Source organism: Ochotona princeps, chromosome 27 (assembly GCF_030435755.1).
Source record: "Ochotona princeps isolate mOchPri1 chromosome 27, mOchPri1.hap1, whole genome shotgun sequence".
Taxonomy (NCBI): domain Eukaryota; kingdom Metazoa; phylum Chordata; class Mammalia; order Lagomorpha; family Ochotonidae; genus Ochotona; species Ochotona princeps.
This window is the reverse complement of record NC_080858.1, coordinates 16,077,418-16,100,217: the sequence shown is the minus strand read 5'-3', so window position 1 is coordinate 16,100,217 and position 22,800 is coordinate 16,077,418. Positions and strand designations below refer to the sequence as shown.

The following is a 22,800-nucleotide window of genomic DNA, read 5'->3' as shown; positions in this document are numbered from 1 at the left end:
CTCTGCCAGTCTGTTACTGGCATCTCTAGCCCATCTTAGAAGATTAGTGGTGTTAGAAAACAAAACCTGTGACAAAAGGTGGTTTGCCTTCTCTGGAACTTTCTCTCTCCTTAGTTCCAGAGAAGTGTGGATATTCTTGATATTCTTGATTACCACCTGGTAATAATGACACAGAGGCAAAGAACAATCATGTCTACCGAACTCATCATTTTGACTGCATGCTTACCAAAGATAGCGGAAGGAAAAATGATATAGGACCAAAGAGCATTAGCAACTGAAGGGAAAAACATTGTGGAACCTAATCCCAGGGATAATGTTATTGAATTATGTAGTTGATGGATCATTTCCCAGATAAAGACCTTAAGAGCGAGCTGGAGTCAGACCCCTTGTTGACCGAACAGGTCTCAAAGAGTCATGGATGGGTGGGTTTAATGAGGCTTTAATGCTACTTTTGTATTTAGACATAAAGAGTCAAATGAATACATCCACACCAAGGTCACAATGGATTAGAGAAGAACGATGTGTGATGAGGAAGTAATGAAACTTTGGTGTGGATATCATTCGGAAGCCCACACAAGGCTATGCGAAGCCAGGGAAGTTGTCTTCTGGAAATCCTTGGAGTGCTTCCCTTTTGGCAAAAGAAAGAAAGCTCTTCCAAATATTGCTTGACACCTACTTGAACAGATCCAGCAGGATAATGACAGTGTCTTCAGTCACTTCCCAGTTGCCCTTCAAGGTGCTGTTGATGATGCTTGGTGCACCACACATGATAATCACTACAAAGGGAAGAGCAAGGCAAGACAAATACATGACAGTCTGAACACAACCTGGGAGGAAGCCAGGCTTCTGAATTTAAACCCAGTATATCCATGTTCCCTTTTTAAAAATATCAGCACCGATTCCTTAAAACCCTCCCTCTCTTTCCTTCCTTCCTAGTTTTTTTTTTTTTTTTCTCATTGACAGTTTCAAAGTCAGACTAGAACCGTGTGTAACCTTTTTGGAAAAAGAAACCATCGAGAGTAATTATTTTTCTAGTTTTAAGGAAACTGAAGGTGAGATGCCCAAAGGATCTAGGAACTAACTAGCAGATCAAAGAGATAGCTGTGACAGTCAAGTTCATGGTTTCTGATAGCTCTCGTGCCGTTACACCAGGCTGCCATGGTTACTGCCATGGTTGTAACCATGTTTTTATATAGATGAGTGAAGTGCACCTCATCATTTGTAAAAGTGGTAGAAAAAGAGAGTTAACGGGACTAGCAGAAGAATTTGACAGCTTTTTCTCAACAGATTTTCTTAGTCTTTTTCTGGTTTCTTAGCCAGAGCTCAAGTCTTTGAGCGACAGAATCCAGGCTGAAGCAGCCTTTGAATGCAAGGCTTTTAAGTTCAAGGAGCTGGAGGACTCAGGACATCTTTTAGATGTTGTGTTGTGCTATTGTTGATTCTTTAGGATCTAAACACATTTGTACTTCTTTTCTCCCCATAGCTTGATTAATGTTTTGCCTCAGGTTGATTCTCTATTGAGAAAATACTTGAATAAAGACAGTAGGTGATGATTTGCATGATATCAGGAAACCCTTTAAGCAATTAAAAAAATAAATTATTTAAATACAAATTGCACGTATTTTATATATTCACATTTAAGAGTATACTGACAACTTCCCATCCTACCCTCTTCCCTCTCTCACTCCCATTTTCCCTTCTTTTGTTATTTTAGTTGTTATGATGATGCACTTTCAATGTCCTTGCTAATCACAAGTTTTACTCTCCACTAAATAAAGAATCCATCCAGGGAGACAACACTGTCACCAGCATCCCCTTTGTGCTGATGCAAGTCTCAGCAGCTCCACCTCCAAACCCCCTCCTTGCTAATTTGGACCTCTGAACCCATGAGGGAGACCAGGAGGAAGCTCCTGGTTCCTGGCTTTGGCCTAAAATTTGGTTCTAGATTTGTTGAAAGAACCCATGACATGGCAGTCATGAGGAAGAAGTTAGCATAAAAAAAAATTCTGTTTGTTCTTACCATTGCTTCTCCTGTTATGGTCCTTCAAGAAATCTCGCAACTGATCCTCTTTTCTCAATGTATCCTTGAAGCTGAGTTCCTGAGAAAAATAGGAAACTCCAGCCTCCAGTGCATTCAGGTACCTGGTACAAGACAAAGAGAAACTAAGAACCAGTCTTCTTTCCTGATGGCCTTCCAAGCCTTTCACTCATTATTTACAGAGGTTTTGAGACCTTTCCATCTAAAATTCATTTTCATTATTAACACAACAATACATATCATGGTACCAATGGCTTGGATTTTGAACATATAATCCATTGAAAATATGCAAGAATTTCTAAGATACTCATGGATGCTTCAAAAAATAAATGGAAAGTAGAATAAAAAGTTTATCTTGGCCCCCCAAAAATCTTGAGTGGCTGGCGTTGTGTCATAGTACATTAAGCTGCCACCTACAGTGCCATTATTCTGTGTGAGTGCCAGTTCACATCCTGGCTGCTTTACTTCCAATCTAGGTCTCTGTTAATGACTTGAGAAAGAAGATGGTCCAAGTACTTGGGCCTCTACCACTCACAGGGGAGACCTGGGCAAAGCTCTTGTCTTCTGCCTGGCCCTGTCCTGGGCTGCTGTTGCCATCTGGGAGTAACCCAACAGTAGGAAGATATCTCTCTGTCTTTCCTTCTCTCTGTCTCTCTGTAACTCTGACTTTCCAAAAACAAAGTTCATGGAAAGAAACTAAGATGGCTATGATGGCACTAGGAGCTACAGTCCTATGGGAATACCCTCATGTTCATGGTCTGTTGTTGAAGAAAATGCTTTCATGCGGTGTACAACCGTCCTTGGATGGAGAAAGACTGTAGTGAAGCAATATCCTGGAGGTGCAGACCACCTGTCTCTTCAACCATTTTTGCTGGAGTTGAGGGGGCCTGGGAAAATCAGTGGGGGATGCCTCAAGTGCTTGGGCCCCTGCTACCCATGTGGGAGACATGGGAGAAACTCCAAGCTCCTGGCTTTGGCCATGTGCAGTCCTGGCCATGTGGTCAAGTGGAGAGATTGAAGCTCTGACTCTCTCTTTCTCTAACTCTGACTTTCAAATAAATCATTTTAAAAAATAAAGCATTTTTTTTAAATTTTCCAGACTTTAATCTGTTTTTGTAAAAAGGGGGTCCAAAAACTATTCTTTTTGGGGAGGGATTTATTTATTTTTCTTGGAAATGTAGATTTACAGAGAGAAAGATCCTCTGTACAGAGAGAAAGATCTTTTGGTTCACTCCCCAAGTGGCTGCAGTGGCTGAAGTTGAGCTGATTTGAAGCCAGGAGCCAGGAGCTTCTTCTGCGTCTCCCACACAGGTTCAGGGTCCCAAGACTTTGGGCCATCTTTGACTGCTTTCCCAGGCCACAAGCAGGGATCTGGAAGGGAAGTGGAACAACTGGGACACGAATCGGCGCCCATATGGGATCCTGGGTGTGCAAGGCAAGGATTTAGCCACTGAGCCATCGTGCCAGGCCCATTGCTATTTCCTTTTTTTTTTCTTTCAGAGAATTTATTAGGGGGAATCCATAAAGTAGACATACATATACTTCCAAAACTAAAAAAGAATGTTGCAAATGCAGTCTCTGCTAATATCTTTAAACACTGTATTCATTTTGAACCTTTGCTTTTCTTTGTGGGAGTGAAAGCTGACTGGTTCATAGTTCTGGTGCTGTTCCAAATCAAGAGCCTCTGGTCACAAACAGGCCACCTGCCCTTAGTGGACGGTTGCTTTTCCTGGCCCATGCCAGCAGAACAGTCATGATCCTGCTTACCAGAAACAGTCCTCAGACTCAGTCCCATCCTTGTAAATGTAGGAAGAATCCCAGGAGAAAGTTTTGAATGGTAAATCATTAATCTTCCAGAAGTTAACCAAGAAATACATCAACTTCCTAGCTGGAGGCATCATCCTGGTTAAGGTTTCCTTGTAGTCACATGACAATCCAAAACTTCCAGCTGAAATCATGGGGTAGTTCAATTGTGTGTCAAGGCTGTGCCAAGAGGTGAGAGAAAAACCAGCAACAGGATTAACTTAAGTCACACACACAGATAAGACCCCAGCACCCATTTCCACATACGTGTATAAATGGCAAGAAGGAAATATTTCCGCTAAAGCAGGCTGCTCATTATGTAGGTATCCCTCCCATGCAGATTATTTTAAAAACCACATTTACAAGCATATGCGGTGTTCCTAGCCCATCCTAGCTAGATTCATGAATATGTAACTATGTTACTTTACTCTAAAATGCCCTGTCATGCTGTCTGGGCAGGACAGATGGACTTTGAAGAGTAAGGCAAGAACAATAGAGACTGTGGCAATAGAACTACCTTAACTATTGCAGAGCCAGAAAAACATTCTCTCTCCTCTCCTCCCCACATTACTGTCTTTCCAGCCCTGCTCTGAACGACCTTTGAGATCGACTGGGGCTGGGGCTCTCCCTGCTCAGCACATGCATCTTCTCGGGGTTCTTTGAGCACACCAGCCTTCTTCACAGCCAGGCCTTGCTGACCACCAGGTGGGGTGTCCTCTGTCTTAACTATCTCCTTAGGTATCAGGAAGACTTTCCTTGATACCTAAGAGTGGGCCATATTTGGGTGACTGTGTGGTTCATGGCTGTCTCCTCTATGGACTGGAAGCTTCCTCAAGGCATGGATCATGTTGGTCTTGTGCACCTCCATCTTCCTGGCTCATTATGAACTTCCGGAGGGAAGAAAGCCATCCTTTTCCACCTGCCTTTGAAAGGTTTTCCTGGGTATCCTCCTTGTATCTCAAACTTACGAAATTCACAGTCAAAAAAAATTTTTTTTCCGCAAAACTTCTCTTGAGGGCCTAGGACAGTAGCCTAGTAGCTAAAGTCCTCACCTTGCATGTGCTGGGATCCCATATGGACATCAGTTCGGGTTCCGGCTGCTCTGCTTCCCATCCACCTCCCTGCTTGTGGCCTGGGAAGGCAGTCAAGGATGGCCCAAAGCCTTGGGACCCTGCACCCGCGTGGGAGACCCAGAAGAGCTCCTGGCTCCTGACTTCGGATTGGCTGAGCTCCAGCCATTGCAGTCACTTGGGGAGTGAATTAGCGGATGGTATAAGATGTCACAAGGAGACTTTGCAAAATAGTTTAAAAAAATGTAAATATTTTTATCCTTTTGAAAGCTAGAGTGATGCAGAGAGAGACTTATAGGGAGAGATCACATCTGCTGGGTCACTTTTCAAGTGCCTGCAACACCCAGGGTTGGGCCAAGCTGAATCCAGAAGCCGGAAAGCCAACCCAATCTCCCATGTGGGGAACAGGGACCCAACTACCTGCTCTCTTACCTGTTGTCTCCCAGGTATACACTAATAGGAAGCCTGAATTAGAAGTGGAATTGGACAGCCCAGGGCGGTAGCCTAACAGCTAAAATCCTCACCTTGTACACACCAAGATCCCACCCATATGGGCACCGGTTCATATCCCGGGTGCTGCACTTCCTTTCCAGATCCCTGCTTGTGGCCTGGAAAAGCAGTCCAGGATGGCCCAAAGCTTTGGGACCCCGCACCTGTGTGGGAGACCCAGAAGAGGCTCCTGGCTTTGGGTTGGCACAGCTCCAGCCATTGCAGCTACTAGGGGAGTGAATTCAATGGATGGAAGATCTTCCTCTGTCTCTTCTCCTCTCTGTATATCTGCCTTTCTAATAAAAACTTTAATAATAATAATAATAATAATAATAATAATAATAATAATAATAAGTGGATCTGGATGTGAACCTGGGCACTCCAATACGGGATGCAGGCATCTCTAGTGGTAGCTTGACCATTAGGCCAAACACCTGCTCCTGCACCAGAAATTTTGGAGGTCTGATGTTATCCTCCAAGATTTGTCACAAGGTGTCCTTCAGCACGTTTTTCTCCATGGAGACAATAAATGATCCTAGATTCATGAGGAGACTGAAAAGGGAACAGAGAGTTTTTGATGGGGGCAGATGTGATGTAGCTCGCAGTGTTCTGTGGTGATGTGAGTTATAATGTGTGACCTTTCCCCAAACCAGAGAACTATTTTCATTCTAGACCTTTACTGAGAACCTTTGTCTTAGACAATAAGGACATTATACAAACTAATATATTTATATAATCTTCATATAATCCCCTGGACAAGTCCCTTGTTAGTTTTCTCAGCTGTTACAAACCTCAGGGCAGAATAAAGCCCTGCTGATACTAAGGCACTGCTCTTCCCTCTGCATGCCCCTACTCCATGCCCATACCTTTATGAATATCCCCTTTATTAAACATCTCATGTTATTCAAGTTCACTGCCTTCCTGTTTCCTGCCAGGACTCTGATTTTTTGACCCATGCCATGTTCTTCTCAAGCTCAGATCAGCAGGCAGTGTGAGTCACCTCACATTGAGCAAAGGCAGAACTAACCGGGGAGGAAGTGGCAATTATAGAGAAATGGCCAGAACACAAAGGTCCCAACATCCCCCCGACTGAATGCCCCTGACTAGCCTGTGGTCTGCCAAGTCACTTCAGCAGTGATAATTTCAATCCACGATAGTTTCAAAACACAAACACACTGAAATACTTACTACATCTGGAAGGTGGAGTATGTGCATGAGGGCCCCATTAGAACACAGCCCATCCGTTTTTCTCTCTGTGGGAAAGGAAAACAAGTGAATCTCTAACTAAACAAATTCATCAGTGGATGGATGAGAAGTAACCTGGAAGAAGGTCCCCGAAAGCTACAAAGTGGGTGGGTTTCGTAAGGTGTTTGAATTCCAAACAGAAAGGAGCACCAAATGGTTCAATGAGTTGGACAAGAGCTGACTTAGCCTGAAGAGACAATGGAGAAGCTGCAGGTGGAGGGAGAAGGTGTCCGCACAGGTGAGCTGCCTGGGGGGCGAACCTGGATTCTTGATCAAGTGGAGGATGAGAAGGTGTGGAAGAGGAACTAGGGGCCGGGGCATAACACAAGCAGTACCTGTGGCAGGGTTGTGGGGACACTAAGTTTAGAGGTTAAGGGAGAGACCAAGTTTGATTTTAGGGAGATCTGTAAAATGGGGTTGAAATAGTGATTGCTGATCTGATTTCCAGCTACTTCTCCAGGGGAACCTGGCTAGGAACTCCTGATCTCGGCTTTTGGCAAATCAGCTTGTACCCCTCTGGAATTGTAGACTCTTTCAAGCCATCCTTGCCTAGTCCTCACCCTCTTAGGATGGAGAGTCACTCCTGGAACAGCCGCTCCGCCTGACATAAGTATGGCCTATCCAGCCTACATCAGTTGTTGCTAACAATTTTTGATCCAGGCATGGCTCTATTCCCAGGCTCTGCTTCTTTGAAAGCCTTTCTTAGGTGTGGTTGTAAAAAAGCACCTTGCATACTGACTTTTCCCTGGAAGCTTGTGATATTTCTTAGAGCTCTGGTTGGGGGTGCTGGAAGGAAGAATTAGACAGGAAGAATTAGAAGTTCTCTCTCCCCTTTTATACCCTTTGACATTTATGGCTACTCTGATATTGGGTTATTGCTGTTTTGATGTTCCTACTTTAATGTTTGGTTTCAGAGAGGCAATAAACTCGTGATCTGATAACTGGAAATGACCTGAAAAAGAGATTCTTGATGTGAGAAAAGAACCTTGGTCTTCAGATATTTCTGTAGGACGTAAAGACAAACATAAGAACATTAGGCTTTAGTATGGTTCAAAAGAGAATTTAATACCAAATTAATTGCCTTCCACATCGCTGACAGTATATTGGCTGTGTATGGTTTATCCCAACTTTCCTGGATTCCTGAGGGGATCTTGTCACCTGGAAGTTCTGTAGGGGCAAAGCCAGAGTGTGAGCTGCATGTGGAGATGATGGGAGAGATATCCCGTTGGTCCACACTGTGGGTTTTACATGGCAAGCATCCCACAGCAAGAGGACAGGAGCTTTGGATGTCTTCACAGGCAAATACTCACTGTAATTTCCCTGAGCAGGTCAAGTCCCTCGCAGGTGCTGCTCCGGCAGTCACCTGACTTATGAATCAGACCATCTGAGTAGATGAAGGTCGCATTCACAGTCACATTTAGGCCTGTTACCCAGAAATAAAGGAAGACAGAAATCGCATGTTACTCGTCATTTATTTCTGCCAGTCAGAAAATTGATCTTTTGCTAACTGATCTTGGGGTAAAGAACAAAAAACCAGAAATAAGATGTCCACTTTCAGGCCAAGGAACAGTTCCAAGGCCTTGTTTTACTGCTACGTAACCTCTTGCCTGTCTCTGTCTCTCCAGATATGCTCCCATTTCTGTCTGATTCCCAGCAGTATCATCCATTTCAGCCAACACAGTGTTTAAGAATGATACAGAGTTGTGTATCATTCCACAAAGCAGTTAGGGGAACTCTTTCTTATGGTCACCGCTCACTTCATCTTTTCACAACCCGACTTTGAAAGTTTCCCACACAGAACTGCAGAATGGCAGGAAAGCAAAGGCCCTGCCTCGATGACATCCCACTTTTTCCTGCTCCCTAAGGCTCGTTCTGTTTGCTGCAAAGCACATAAGGCTGCAGACTGCTTTGCTGTCCTATCTTTATTCATCTGTTCAGGCAATAGATATTATGTTCCTGCTTTCCTGAGGTTTACATTTTTCTTTAGGGATCACACAGACCACCGCTATTCTTGATAGGAGTTCCTGAGGCAAGCTGGGAGCTGAGTGATGTGAGAGTGAACCATGATGCTAGTGGGTACTTCATGTATAACCGTGCAAGCTTTAAGAAGGAGTTTTGATTTATGCTGGTGTTGGATGTCTTTGGAGAATTTTGAGTAGAGAAATTCTGTCATTTAAAACTTATTTCTGTGGACTTTGGTGGGAAGAATACAGTATGTGTGGTAGGAATAGAAGCAGGAACAGTAGTTAGGAGAGTAATTTAATGATAACCTATGGTTAATAACTATGGTGCAGCAAACACTAGGCAAACAGTTGCATTTTGGATATGCATATTTAAGGTAGGATGCATAAGAAGTTGCTGTTGGGGTAAATTTTGTGGTACAAGTGTTTCAATTCTAGTGATGCTGGCATTCCATTTGGAGTTCCCGTTTAAGTCTCAGCCACTCTGCTTCCTTTAACATTTACTTATTCATTTGAAAGGGAGAGATTGGCTTTCATTCACTGAATCCCTCCCTAAAAGCTACAATGGCCAGAACCAGGATCCAGAAGCCTCAGTTGAGATTCCCAGGTGAGTAGCACAGGCCCAAACACTTCCATTGGGTGGAGCCTTTATGCCCTTCAGCCACCTGAGGGATGGGTGTCTGCTAGCCAGGCAGCATTTTGGCCCATTTTTTGGTTGCCGATTTTGGTTCATTTAAGAGAGTTGGCATTTCTTATGATACACTGTTTAGGATTAGTTTCAAGAGAGCAACGTTAATCCTTTGGCAGGGCTAATCAATTAGAGGAAGTCAGTGTCATGAGACCAATCAAAGAATATTAATAGATGAGGTAGGGTGATTGATGGGTTTAACTGCAGTTAACACTTAAGGGTAGCCAGGAACTAGCCACAGTTCTAAGTACTTCACCCCCTCTATTGAATTCTCAAAACAATAGGGAAATAGGGGCTATCTGAAGGCAGGAGAACAGTATAAATGAAGTATAAAGTGTGGGAGGTGAGGGTGTGTATGTGGGGACCAGAAGAAAATGGGCTGAGGGAGCTCTTGGAGGCACCAGGAGGAGTCAGATGTCAAGCAGAAGCCAGTGAGGAGGTGCTTGATGGAGACAGAGCTTTGGGAAGACTGTTCATGTGTCAGCTCGCTCTTCCCTCCCCGTTTTCCATCCTAGAGGGCTCCACTTGCTCACCTCCCTAAGACTCGCTGAGGACAACTCACTTACAAATGCTGGGCTCCACACAGTCCCTGGTGGGCTCAGCCAAAACCCAAGTGTAAACTTTATCCAAGCCTGGGAAAAGGGGAACCAGCATCTGTCAGTGTAATCTTGGACAAGTGACTTCATTCAGGCAGCCCCAGTTCCTCATCTGTTCACTGATAGAATGGCCCTACATCATATCCGTTCCTGCTAGTCTGGCACTGGGCTATGCTTGGCATTGGGCCATGCTTCATTGTAAGCTGTATTTCATGTCATCTTCTGATTCCTATAAGGTAATTATTATCCTAATTTTAAAATGAAACAGTAGAAAACTAGAGAGATAGTTTAACTTGATGACGTTGCAGAGCTAGCAGGGGGAAGACCTGAGATCCAGGTCTGGGCAGCATGATTCTGGAGTTTGATGAGCTCTTGAATAGCTGTTCTCAAAGTGTGAGCCACTGAGGGGTCCTAGTTCCTTCCGGAGGATCTACAAGGTCAAAGCCGTTTTCATAACTATACTAAGACATTTTCTGCTTTTTCCACTCTCCTCCTCTGTGGCTTTTCAGGCCACCCGACATGTATCATTGCAATAGATGAAGGCAGACGTCCACATAAGAGTGCAAGACTACTACATGACATTAAAGACATTTGCAGAAATGTAAACAGTTCCATTCTTCTCCCTCTCCTTTTTTTTTGCATTCTTTAATAAAGACAACATTCTTATGTTCATAAGTGAAATGTTCGCTTTACAATGCATTTACAAGTAAATGCTTAAATATTTGTTTAAATTTTCAACACAATAAGTAGCTGTATTTGTACCAGTAAACAAAGCTCTTCAGGCACCCAGGAATTTTTCAAAGTGAAAGCAGGTCTTGACACCAAAATGTCTGAGAGTGACTTTATGTGGACCATATTGTAACATGCTGTCTCTGTATTTTATGGATTTATATATCTATATATATTTTAATTTAGTCAAGGGCTTGTCTTCTTTTGATCTCCCCTAAAACCCAAGTGATTCCTTGAGAACATTTTCCAGTCACAGGGGGCAATTTCAAATCTAAATATGGCTTTGAAAGCAAGTGGTTCCTCCACGTGCTGCTTTGTGTCCCCACCCTGCCTGCATTATACTTGAATTGAAAAGCAGACAGAAAGGGAGATCTGCTGTCCCTGGTTCACCCCTCAAATGCCTGTAACATTTCAGGCCTGGGAATGTGGGTGGGAAGCTGCAGAATAGAGGGTACAGATTTAGCTCTCAAATATGTGTAGAATTTTTTTTTTGCAAATAATACTGCTATACCTGTAAATAATACAAGTGATCTATCTCTTCAAAATCTTCCTCCTCTGGTGTTTACTATGCATGAAGCATTCATCCAACCAAGTTTGTCATATCAAGTTAAAAATACCTGAGCACCACTGTTCATTCTTTCACAGAATTCTCTACTTATTTAATAGCCACACCACTAATAATTCCTTCAAAAAGGAGATGAGTCAATATTAGGAATGATAACTCACCCAGTGTCACTCAACCAGTTAGTGATGGGCCAGGAACTGAAATTCAAGTTGTATGAATTTAGAGAGTAAGACATAAATCAACACACCACACTGTTTACTAAGCAAGACAGTGTGTTCTCTCCTAACAACAACAGCAGAACAGCAGCCACCATGCTACTTCAAAAACAGTAGCAATGAAAACAGCCGCCATGTATTGAGCATTTACTGTTTCAGTTAGTGCATGAGTCCCTTGTATGAATTTCTTCATTGAATTCACACTCTATGCAAGTTACCTTTCCTGTATTCCAGTGTTCCAGATGATAACACTGAGGTCGAGAAAACTTAAGGAACTTATTCCAGGTTAAACTGGGTGGAAACGGTTATTCAGGATGTGAACTAGGATCTGTCATATTCTAAATCTTTGTTTCTAATATTAATGTTTCACTCCTTTATATTAATGAAAGATTTAGGTCATGTATGGGTAAAGATCTTATAGTGGGGATTGGCATTATGAATCCAGGTCCACCCCAATGTTCCCTCCATGGCACATAAGGAGATTTTATCACATGACCTCCTAATTTCATCATAGCTGCAGATCAGATAGACTTATGTAAATCTGAATTTAGCTTCTGAATTTAGAGATAACTGGAGAGAACTTGTTTATGCACAGAACTAAGTTACTGCTCTATTGCTCTTATTTTTCACAAGATTTTAGAGAAAAAAATTAAAGACTTAAAAAAATTTATGTATTTGCAAGGCAGATTTACAGAGAGGGTGAAGCTCTATCACAGAGAGAGATCTTCTATCTGCTGTTTCACTCCCCACATGGCCTCAGTGACTGATGCTGGGCCAGGCTGAAGCTGGAAGCCAGAAGCTTCTTCTGAGTCTCTCACACGTGTTCAGGAGACCCAGAACTTGGGTCAGTCTCTGCTGCTTTCCAAGGTGCATTAGCAGGGAGCTGGATTAGAAGTGGAGCAGCTGGGACTTGAACCAGCACCCATATGGGATGCTGATACTATAGATGGTAGCTTAAGCTGCTACAACACCGCACTGGCCCCAAGAGGGAACAAAAACTAAGATACAATATTTCTAGCATTGATGATGATTAGAAATATTCCCAAATAAAAAAACTGTTAAGTTATTTGGGCAATATTTAATCCAAGGGCTAGTAGAATAATGTAAAGTGAACCAGTAGGAATCAAGATTGTACGCCATAGGGCTTACCAACCATGTTCTCACATACAGAAAACCAAGAAACAGGTGAAAAAGAGACTGGAAATATTAAAGTGGCTGCAGATTATCAGGCAGGACTTGTTTTCTCTGTATGTTCAAAGCTTTATTAGAAGTGGAATTGAACAAGAAGTTTATTTTGGTACAACAAGTTTTTTAAATCTGTGTGTAACTCTTCATAACACATTTTCTATGAACTTTTTGAAGGCCCCTCATATGTTAGGCAATGTTACCAAATTTAAAAGATGCAACGAGAAGCTTCAGCTATGAATTTGATGGTATTATAGTTGATCCTATCTAACAAGGACAGCCACTAGAAATATAAAGAAGGAATATAGGCCAGTGAAAAGATGTCTTTCAGTGGATGGAAAGCCCAGAGAGACCCAGCGCCTGTGTGAATGGTGACTCGTGAAGTGTCAGGTGCAGACCCATTCTTGCCTCTGAGCAGCTGAGAAGGAAATATGATGTCGTCCTGGAACTAGGCAATAAATCCAGTTTTAACTGGGATGTTTCACTGCTGAGAACACATTTCCAGAGCCAGCTGGATTGTGCGTACTAAATAGTAGGGTTCAAGTCCACTTCCCACCCTCAAGTAGCAAGGGGCTCTGAGATGGATCACAGAGAAGACTGGGCTTAGAGACCCTGTGCCCCAGCAGAGGCACAGGGGACAACAGCAGAGGGGGATTCTCTGCCCATATTCTTACCGGCTTCCCGCAGACGCTGCCTCACTATGTCCATGCCCTCGATCACTGCATCCTTCAAGTTGTCCAGGGACTCTGGGAAAGCCGAGTTGTTCATCATCAGGACACTGATCTCGTAGTTGCCGCTGTGGCAGTTCTGACTCATTTGGGTGGTCCAGAACATGAGACTGGGTTGGACAAGCAGTGACCACAAAGCCAAGCCCAAGAGTGGGGTCTTCATGACCTTGTTCACCGGATCAGCACCATACTCCTGCTGTGCTCACCGGCTCTGCTCTGGGTGTCCAGGGAGGCTGGACCTGCAGCTGGACGGCTTATAGCCAGATCCCTCAGTCGGCTCTTCTTCACGTTCCTTTCTGGCCATGCCCCACTGGTCACGTGGGCAGTGGACTACAGCCTGCCTTCCAGCAATTAGCACTACATTATGGTCAGAGATAAACCAAAGTTCATTTTGTGTTGTTTGCACATAGAAAGGTCAGAGCTATAAACAGGAGATTACCTGGGCCTCACCCAATAAAAATACATCAATTTGTGACACATCACTGGGAAGAGGGAAAAGAGGAAGAGGACAGTATATTATATACATAACAAGCTTTGTGAAATGGAAAATAAAGGTCAAAGGGTTTACAGAAACCACAAACACAAAGGACTATTAGTCCTTAGCTTTTGGCTGTGAATGGAAATAGAATCTCTAACTAGAAAGAGGCATGTTTCAGCTGCCCACTCAGCGACTATTTCTGAGACTTGACTCTGTAGAGAGCATTGTCAGGAACTGGAAATACGACCCCGACAGGATGTGCATACAGTAATGTCCTCAAGGAACATGCATGCTAATGGAGCAGACAGACAATAACAATGAAGAAAGTGTGGAGGGAGGATTTGGGGCACACACAACAGATGGACGTAACTAAGTTAAGGAAACTTCCAGTGTCCTTCAAGCCAAGTCTTAAAGAATAAGCAAGTATTAAATGAGCAGAAAGAAAGGGAGGGATTGCTGCATGGACAGGGTGGGGGCACTTTTTGCCAAGAGCCAGAGGAGGAAGGGGCATTGCATGTTGGAGGAACTGAAAGACACACAGCATGGCTGGAGTGCAGAGCCAGAAGTAGGTGAGAGCATGCCTTGGAGTTTCCTGCAAGATATTATTTTTTAAAGATTTGTTCATTTTTATTGGAAAGTCACATGTACAGAGAGAAGGAGAGACAGAAAGAAAGATTTTCCATCCTCTGGTTCACTCCCAAGTGGCTGCAATGGCTGGAACGGAGCCAATCCAAAGCCAGGAGCCACAAGCTTCCTCCAGGTCTCCTATGTGCAGGGTCCCAAGGCTTTGGGCCATCCTTGACTGCTTTCCCAGCCACAAGCAGAGAGCTGGATGGGAAGTGGAGCAGCTAGAACATGAACTGGCACCCACATGGAATCCCGGCGCATGAAAGGCAAGGACTTTAGCCACTAGGCTACTGTGCCTGGCCCTCCTGCAAACTATTAAGAAAGAATGTGGGGTGGTCTGATGTGGAGGAGAGAGGAGACACTTAACATTGCCATGATGAGTGGGAGAAGGGAGTTAACAAGGCATGTGCTACCAGGTTGTTTGGCAGCAGAGACTGGTGAGAGTAATGACCATGAATGTGCTGTAGTCCCCAGGAGTTCAACCTTACAGTTATCTCCAGCAAGGTTCAGCTGCTTAACATCAGGTGCAGGAAAGTGAGGGGTTGGTTAGTTGGGTTTACTCAGGTGTAGGATTTTCTGCAGGTAGGTACCTTGAAACAGAAATTGGATGAACACATTTTTTAAAAAAGATTTTATTTATTTGAAATGCAGAGTTACAGAAAGAGGAGAGAGAAAGAAAGAGCTATCTTCCATCTGCTGATTCACTTTGCAAATGATCACAACAGCCAGCCAGGAGCCGGGAGCTTCTTTCAGGTCTCGCAGATGGGTACAAAGGCTCAAGGACTTGGGTCATCTTCCACTGCTTTTCCAGCCACATATGCAGGTAGCTGGATCAGAAGCAGAGTAGCCAGGATGCCAACCAGAGTCCATATGAGATGTTGGCACTACAGCCAGCAGCTTAAGCCACTATGCCATGGTACCCGCTCCAAGATAAACAAGTCTTTAAAAAGTTGAAAGAGTGATTAAACTGAAATATAAACAGAATGAAGAAGAAAGAAGGGAGGGAGTGAGAGGGGCTGGTATCACGGGGTTGCAGGTAAGAGCTGCAGTGCCAGCATCCTATATTGATGCCAGTTCGAGTGCAGGCTATTCCATTTCTGATACAGCTCACTGCTAATGGTCTGGGAAAGCAGTGCAAGATAACCCAAGATCTGGATCCTCTGGACCCGTGTGGAAAACCATAAAGGAGCTCCAGGCTTCAGACTGACCCAGCTGCAGCCATTGAGACCATTGGAGGGGTGCACCAGTGAATGGAAGAACTCTCTCTCTCTCTCTCACTTTCTTTCTCTCCTTTTCTCTTTGTAACTCTGCTTTTCTCTTAATCAATTAATCTTAAAAAGGAAACACAAAGGAGTTAGAAAGAAGCATAGGCATAAATAGGACAATGGAAACAAGCACCCAGAAAGAGTGTCTGAATTAGAGGGTGGATTTTCTGTAACACTGCTGTGAACAATCGGGATGCTGACAGAGGGGCGGAGATAATCCTTGAATGAAAGAGAGCAAGGAACCCAGAGTCTGTCTTTTTGAGCAGATAGGTCATGCACTGGGTAGTGGAATCAAACAGGTGGAGAGCTGACCCTTGCTTTTGGGGAAGAACAGTCTATGCAGCAACTTCACTTCAATGATGGACAGTGGCTGACCAAAAGCGATAAAGGGGCTTGGCTAGATGGTACATACCTCAAAGGAACACAGGATTTTTTTTTTTTCATTTTTATTGGTTGATTTACTTGAAACACACTCACACAAAGAGACAAAGAGACATGTCTTTCATTCACTAGTTTCCCAAATGCCCTCAACATCCAGGGCTGAGCCAGGACAAAGCCAGGAGGCTTGAACTGAATCTGGGGCTGCTACATAGATGTCAGGGAGCAAGTATTTCAGCCATCACTTTGCAGCCTCGCAGGTTTTGCATTTACTGGAGCTGGAATCAGGAGCTGGAGCAAGACTTGAACCTAGGCAGTTTGGTGTGGAACACAGGCATCCTAAATAGTGTCCTAATGACTGTAGTAAACATGTCCCCCTGCAAGTTATTTTTAAAGTAAATGCTTTTAATTGATAAAGTGAATCACATATGAAGACATGGCTCAGTGGCTAAATCCTCATCCTGCATGTGCCAGGATCCCATATGGGCTCCGGTTCTTGTCCCAGCTGCTCCACTTCCCATCCAGCTCCCTGCTGTGGCGTGGGAAAGCAGTCGAGAATGACCCAAAGTCTTGGGACCCTGCACCTGCATGGGAGACCCAGAAGAAGCTCCTGGCTCCTGGCTTTGGATTGGCTCAGCTCCAGCCATTGCAGCCACTTAAGTAGTGAACCAGAGGATGGAAAACTTCTCTCTCCTTTCTGTAAATCTGCCTTTAGGATAAATGAATCTAAAAATTAATAATAAAATGGACTGTCATATTTCCACACTGCAGCCCAAGATACAGAGTTACTAAAACCTGGAAATGATCCCCTTCCCCTCCCAACATGGCTGAGAAGTGTAGGAAACAAACCATAAAGAGAAAAAGGAGACCGAACCATTTGTTGATCATGACCTGGCTATTCTAGAGAGCATAGTTGAGTTCAGAAGACAGCGTAAGAAGCAGGAGGGATGAGAGAACAGCATGGACATGAAAGATTGCTAGAGGAGACCCAGCACCCCACCTGCGAATTCTGGGGGAGGGCTGTTAGGGAGCAGGCTGAATTCAACCCTGAGTCTCCTGGAAGGAGGGTGTGGGCACTCAGGCCTGAAAGGATCCATGTGTGATCCAGGAGGAAGATGCTATAGTCGCTTCATGGAGTGGGTTGGGTAATGGGGGTGATGTATAGTCATCAGGAATGGGTTGCTTCATGGACATTTTTAGAGTTTAGAAAGAATGGGGCACCCGGCTGGAGGGTAACACATGGTCTCCACAAGCACAGTTGACCTTTGCAACAGGTAATGATGTATGTGCAGCCCATCAGTGTTCAAGATGGGGCTCAACTATGGTTTTCTAAATGCTAACTTATTATGCTTCCTACTTCCTGTGTCAGGAAAGGGACCAAAATCCATTCAGAGCAGTGGTGCTCTGAATGAACAAATGTCTACCTTCATAACCACAGAAGTGAGTGTAGCACAGCTCATGACGTCAAGGATTTGATGAGATATTAGGAAGGAAGGATTTGGGGATTTTCTATAAGCAAGGAATGTGATTCACAGTTGTCCTATTAGACCATGAGGAAGGGTGGCCCTAGTGACATCCAAATTACTGCCATAGACTGGTGCTGCAAGTCTAATCCCGCTCTGGGCATGCAGTGCCTCAGGCTAACTGGCTTGCATCTTCCTTGATTCTTCCCCTCTGCTTTCCCTAGAGAAAACTATTAAACCCTTAAGTGCCAACTTGTTTCCCTCCACCCTTTCCCAAGCCCATTTATTTTTTTTTGCAGGGCTCCTATGTTCTCGGGAAGCCCCAGATATGCCACAGTCAGCTGTCACTTAACAAGGCTGACTAGGTTTGAGAAATGCATGATTAGGTGATTCTGTCACTGTGTGAACATCATAGAATGCACTTACATAATTGAGACACATAGCCTAGTATGCATCTCCACACTATATCGAGCCTATTGCTGCTAGGCTGCAAACCACTAGAGCACATGACCACACTGCACACTGTGGCTGATCATAACACAATCATGAGCATGTGAATAGCTAAACACAGAAAAGCTACAGGGAAAATGTGGCATGAAAGATGAAAATACTGCTCCTTAGGGCACTCACCGTGAATGGAGCCTACAGGGCTGGAAGTTGCTCTGGGTGGGGCGATGAGTGACAGGTGAATGGCAGAGAAGGTCTGGGGCGTCCCTGTTCACTACTATAGACTTTATACGCACTGTACACTCGGGTTCTGCTAAATTACAAAACACGTTGTTTCTTTTTTGGGGGGGGATTAACTGCAGCTTACTGTATTTTTTACTTTATACATTTTACATCTTTTAGCTTTCTCTTTAGAGACAGCACTTAGCTCAAAGTACAAACACATTGTGTAACTGCAAACATTTTTTTTCTTATATCCTTATTCAGTAAGTATTTTCTTTTTTTCTTTCTTTCTTACTTTTAAAACCTTTTTCTTTTGAAAATGAAGACACAGGGCCAGGTACCTTGGCTCTGTGGCTAAATCCTAACCTGCAAGCACCAGCATCCCAGATGGGCGCTGGTTCGTATCCCAGCTGCTCCACTTCGATTCTAGCTCCTGCTTGTAGCCTGGGAAAGCAGTCGAGGATGGCCCACAGCCTTGGGACCCTGCACCTGTGTGGGAAAACCAGAAAGCAGCTCCTGGCTCCTGGCTTCAGATCAGCTCAGTTCTGGCCGTTGTGGTCGCCAGCGGATGGAAGACCTTTCTCTGTATCTCCTCTCTGTAATCTGCCTTTTCAATAAAAATAAGTCTTTAAAAAATGGAGACATAAACACATAGGGTCAGTTTCATCAATATCACTGTCTTAGGCTTCTACACTGTGTCTCGCTGAAAGGTTTTCAGGGATGATTATACACGTGGCGTCCTCGTGTGCTCTGATGATAACGCTCTCTCCTGCTCTGTCTGCAAGGAGCTGCCTGAGACTGTTTAATATTTAAATAAGCAGGTGCATGCTTGGGGCTTCTGGTCCAGAAGGCAGCTGGGGATGGCCCAAGTCCTTGAGCCCCTGCACCCATGTGGAAGAGAAGGATACAGGGCCCTGGCTTTGATGTGGTCCAGCCTGAGCTATTACAGTCAACTGAGGAGTGAATCAGTGGATGGAAGATCTCTGTCTCTCCTTCTACCACTCTGTTTTCCACATAAACGTAAATATTTTTTAAAAGAGCGCTTGGAAAAATAGTAATACAAAAGTGTCATATCATAAATGCATAAACCAATAACAGTTACTTATTATCATTGATGTATTACATATTGTACATAATTGTATTGCTTTTCTTTTTGAAAATGCTTATTTAATTATTTGAAAGGGTATCACAGAGAGAAACAGAGAGAGAGATTGAGAGAGAGACATTCCATCTGTTGTTTTTGCTTCTCAAAAGGTCACAACGGTGCTGGGCTAACCTGGAACTCCGTCCTGGTCTCCATCATGATGGCAGGTGCTGAAGCACTCAGGCCATTATCTCCTGCCCTCACAAGGACATTGGCAGGGAGCTGGATCACAAGTAGAACAGTGGGGACTTGAACGATATTGTTACGGGATGCCGTCATCACAAGTGGGGCTAACCCTGCTGAGCCACAATGCCAGAGCCTGTGCTCTATTTTATTTATCTAGTTCTGTATGCTTTTACAAGATTTATCTGTTTATTGAGAGTTACCAAGAAAGAGGGAGAGCTCTTTCATCTACTGGTTCACTTCCCAGATGGCCACAATGGCTAGGCGTGGGCCAAATCAAAGCTAGGAGGCAGCAGCTTCATCTGACCTGCTTTGTGTCCAGCCTGGGCTGGATGCCCCCCCTCCTTAGGCAATCTGGAGACCCCGGGCTCCACCGGGAACCCCATGTTGGTGCCAAGCCTAGTGCGGACACCCGCTCCACACAGTACTGCAGCTCCAAACTCCCGAGCACCCGCGGTCGGCCGGCCTCAGGCTCCCGAGGAGCTGGGATTACAGGTGTGTGCTACCGCCCGGCCAGGAGCTTCTTCTGAGCCTCTCACGTGGGTGGCACAGGCTCAAGCATGTGGGTCATCTTGCACTGCTTTCCTCACAGGCATCAGCAGAGAATCTGATTGTAAGTGAGGCGGGTAGGACCTCCCTCACACAGAATGCTAGCACTGCAAGTGACTGCTTTGCCGGCTATGCCACAACACCAGCTTCTTATTTTTATTTTCAAAGATTTGTTTATTTTAAAGGCAGAGTGAGAGGGGCCCGGCGGCGTGGCCTAGCGGCTGAAGTCCTCGCCTTGAAAGCCCCGGGATCCCATATGGGCGCCGGTTCTAATCCCGGCAGCTCCACTTCCCATCCAGCTCCCTGCTTGTGGCCTGGGAAAGCAGTCGAGGACGGCCCAATGCATTGGGACCCTGCACCCGCGTGGGATACCAGGAAGAGGTTCCAGGTTCCTGGCATCGGATCGGCGCGCATCGGCCCGTTGCGGCTCACTTGGGAAGTGAATCATCGCACGGAAGATCTTCCTCTCTGTCTCTCCTCCTCTGTGTATATCTGGCTGTAATAAAATGAATAAATCGTTTTTTTAAAAAAAAAGGCAGAGTGAGAGAAACTGGGAGACAGATCTTTCATCAGCTGTTTCACTCGCCAAATGACCCAAACAGCCAGGTTTATATGCCTTACATTGTTGGACATTGAAGTATGATAAAAAGTAAATGTAAATGTTATTACGGCTCAGCACTGGCTGTTGCGGTCACTTGGGGAGTGAATCATCGGGTGGATAACCTTCCTCTCTGTCTCTCCTCCGCTCTGTATATCTGACTTTGCAATAAAAATAAAATAAATCTTAAAATATATATATATACAGTCAATTAATTCTCTACCTCCAAACATCAGCATCCCATATGGGCACCAGTTTGTATCTCGGCTGCTACACTCCCCATCCAGCTCCCTGCTTGTGGCCTGGGAAAGCAGTAGAGGACAGTCCAAAAGCCTTGGGACCCTGCATCCCTGTGGGAGACCTGGAAGAAGCTCCTGGCTCCTGGCTCCTGGCTCCTGGCTCCTGGCTCCAGATCAGGCAGCAGCTCTGACTGTTGTAACCATATGGAAAATGAACCAGTAGATGGAAGCTCTTTTTCTCTGTCTGTCCTTTTCTCTGTAAATCTTCCTTTTAAAATACAAAGGAAAGAAATATATACACCAAATGAGAAGCACAATTCTTGTTAGCATAATGAAGAGTAATCTTCCATGTAGTAGCATGAAATTAATTTAAAATTATTTAAAATTTTTAGTTATTTTAAATTAAATATTAAGATATAACTTATGATTGTTTATTACATTTATGGGCAAAAACATAAAAATAGCTTTTTCCCCTGTCTTAATGCCACTGCTTTCCTCAAAGTAGCAATAACTAATAGTTGAATCATTCAGATTTTCTTGTATGTACCTGTAAGTATTTTTGTTTTGCTTTGTGTTCTGTCCACACTAAATGTTGTTTTTTTAAAAAAAGTATCAGCCTGATTATTTATTTAATGTGAAAGGAGAAACACATGGAAAGAAACAGAGACACAGAGATTTTCAGTTCACTGGTCCACTCCCCAAATGCCAACAGCTGGGACGGGGCAATGCCCACTGAACTTCCTTTTTCTTGAAGGAACAGTCCACATGCAGGAACTTGAAAGCATATTTACACTACCATGCCTACAGGATGAATGCCACTGCTGCACACCTGTTCAACTCACGCAGCCTTACGTCGTGCAGAGTATATACAATAAATACATGTTTGTTCAAAGGTATTTAGACCACTTTGAAGTACACTATTAAATTAATTGGATGAAATAATGGATGAATGTTACAAACAAGTTCATAGATAAACAACTCAACATTGTTCTAACTATAGCTAATAATCAAATGACCGTAAGTAAAGCTTGTTTTCTTTTTGTTATGTGTAAGTTCAGCAAAATGTCATGTTCCCTGGAATTATTTTTTCTTTTTTAAAAAAGATTTTATTTGCATATGGTGGGGCAGGGGGAGAGATGAGAGATCTTCCACCTGCTGGTTTCCTATCCGAGCAGCTATAGCAGCCAGAGCTGACAGGCACCAGGAGCCTGGAAGTCTGTCTGGGCTGGCACATGGGTGGCAGTGCCCCGAGCACTGCTGTCTTCCACTGCTTTCCCCGGGCATGTTGGTAGGGAGCTGACCTGCAGCAGAGCAGCTGGGCCTCACGCTCTCGCTGATTCAGGATGTTGAGGCTGCAGGTAGAGGCTTAACTCACTTGCCACAGTGCAGGACCCGACAGTATACTTTCTAATGATATAGTGACTTATCGTTTTATTGAAATTTAACCTAGAAGTTTGGTTTTTAGAGCTGTGGTATAAACACTGTAAGCATAATGTATAAATAGTTATATATTGACATTTACTTGAGTAACATTTTTTAAAATGTCATTTATATAGAGGGGTCTATAACAGTTTTCTGCTTCATTAAAATTTGATAAATCTGGGTTGGGATAATTAAAAAAATTTTTTTAAATTAATTTTATTTGAAAGGCAGAGAGAGAGAGAGAGAGAAAGCAAGTGCTAGGGTATCTCCCATCTGCTGTTTCACTTGGCAAAGTGTGACAACAGCCAGGGCAGGGCCAAGACTGAGCCAGAAGCCCAGAACTTGCTGTTGGTCAGCGTGTGGCTGGCAGACTCGGGTACGGGAGCCATCACACTGCAGAGCGCATGTCAGCAGAATTACAGAACTGGACGTGGATCCTGAAGTCAAACCCACAGATGTTCTTGTAAGAGGTG

At 44.1% G+C, this 22,800-nt stretch overlaps 1 protein-coding gene across 1 annotated transcript in view; it reads right to left on the bottom strand.

Moving 5' to 3' along the window:
* Positions 1-13,475, bottom strand: part of GUCY2C (guanylate cyclase 2C) — a 61,085-nt gene extending 47,610 nt beyond the window's left edge. The window contains exons 1-6 of the mRNA XM_004592579.2: positions 13,259-13,475; positions 7,956-8,068; positions 6,589-6,653; positions 3,806-4,021; positions 2,021-2,142; positions 677-776 (exon numbers count right to left, since the gene is read on the bottom strand). Coding sequence (XP_004592636.2) covers positions 677-776; positions 2,021-2,142; positions 3,806-4,021; positions 6,589-6,653; positions 7,956-8,068; positions 13,259-13,475 — 833 coding nt within the window. The remainder of the gene's footprint in view (positions 1-676; positions 777-2,020; positions 2,143-3,805; positions 4,022-6,588; positions 6,654-7,955; positions 8,069-13,258) is intronic.
* Positions 13,476-22,800: the final 9,325 nt, after the last annotated feature.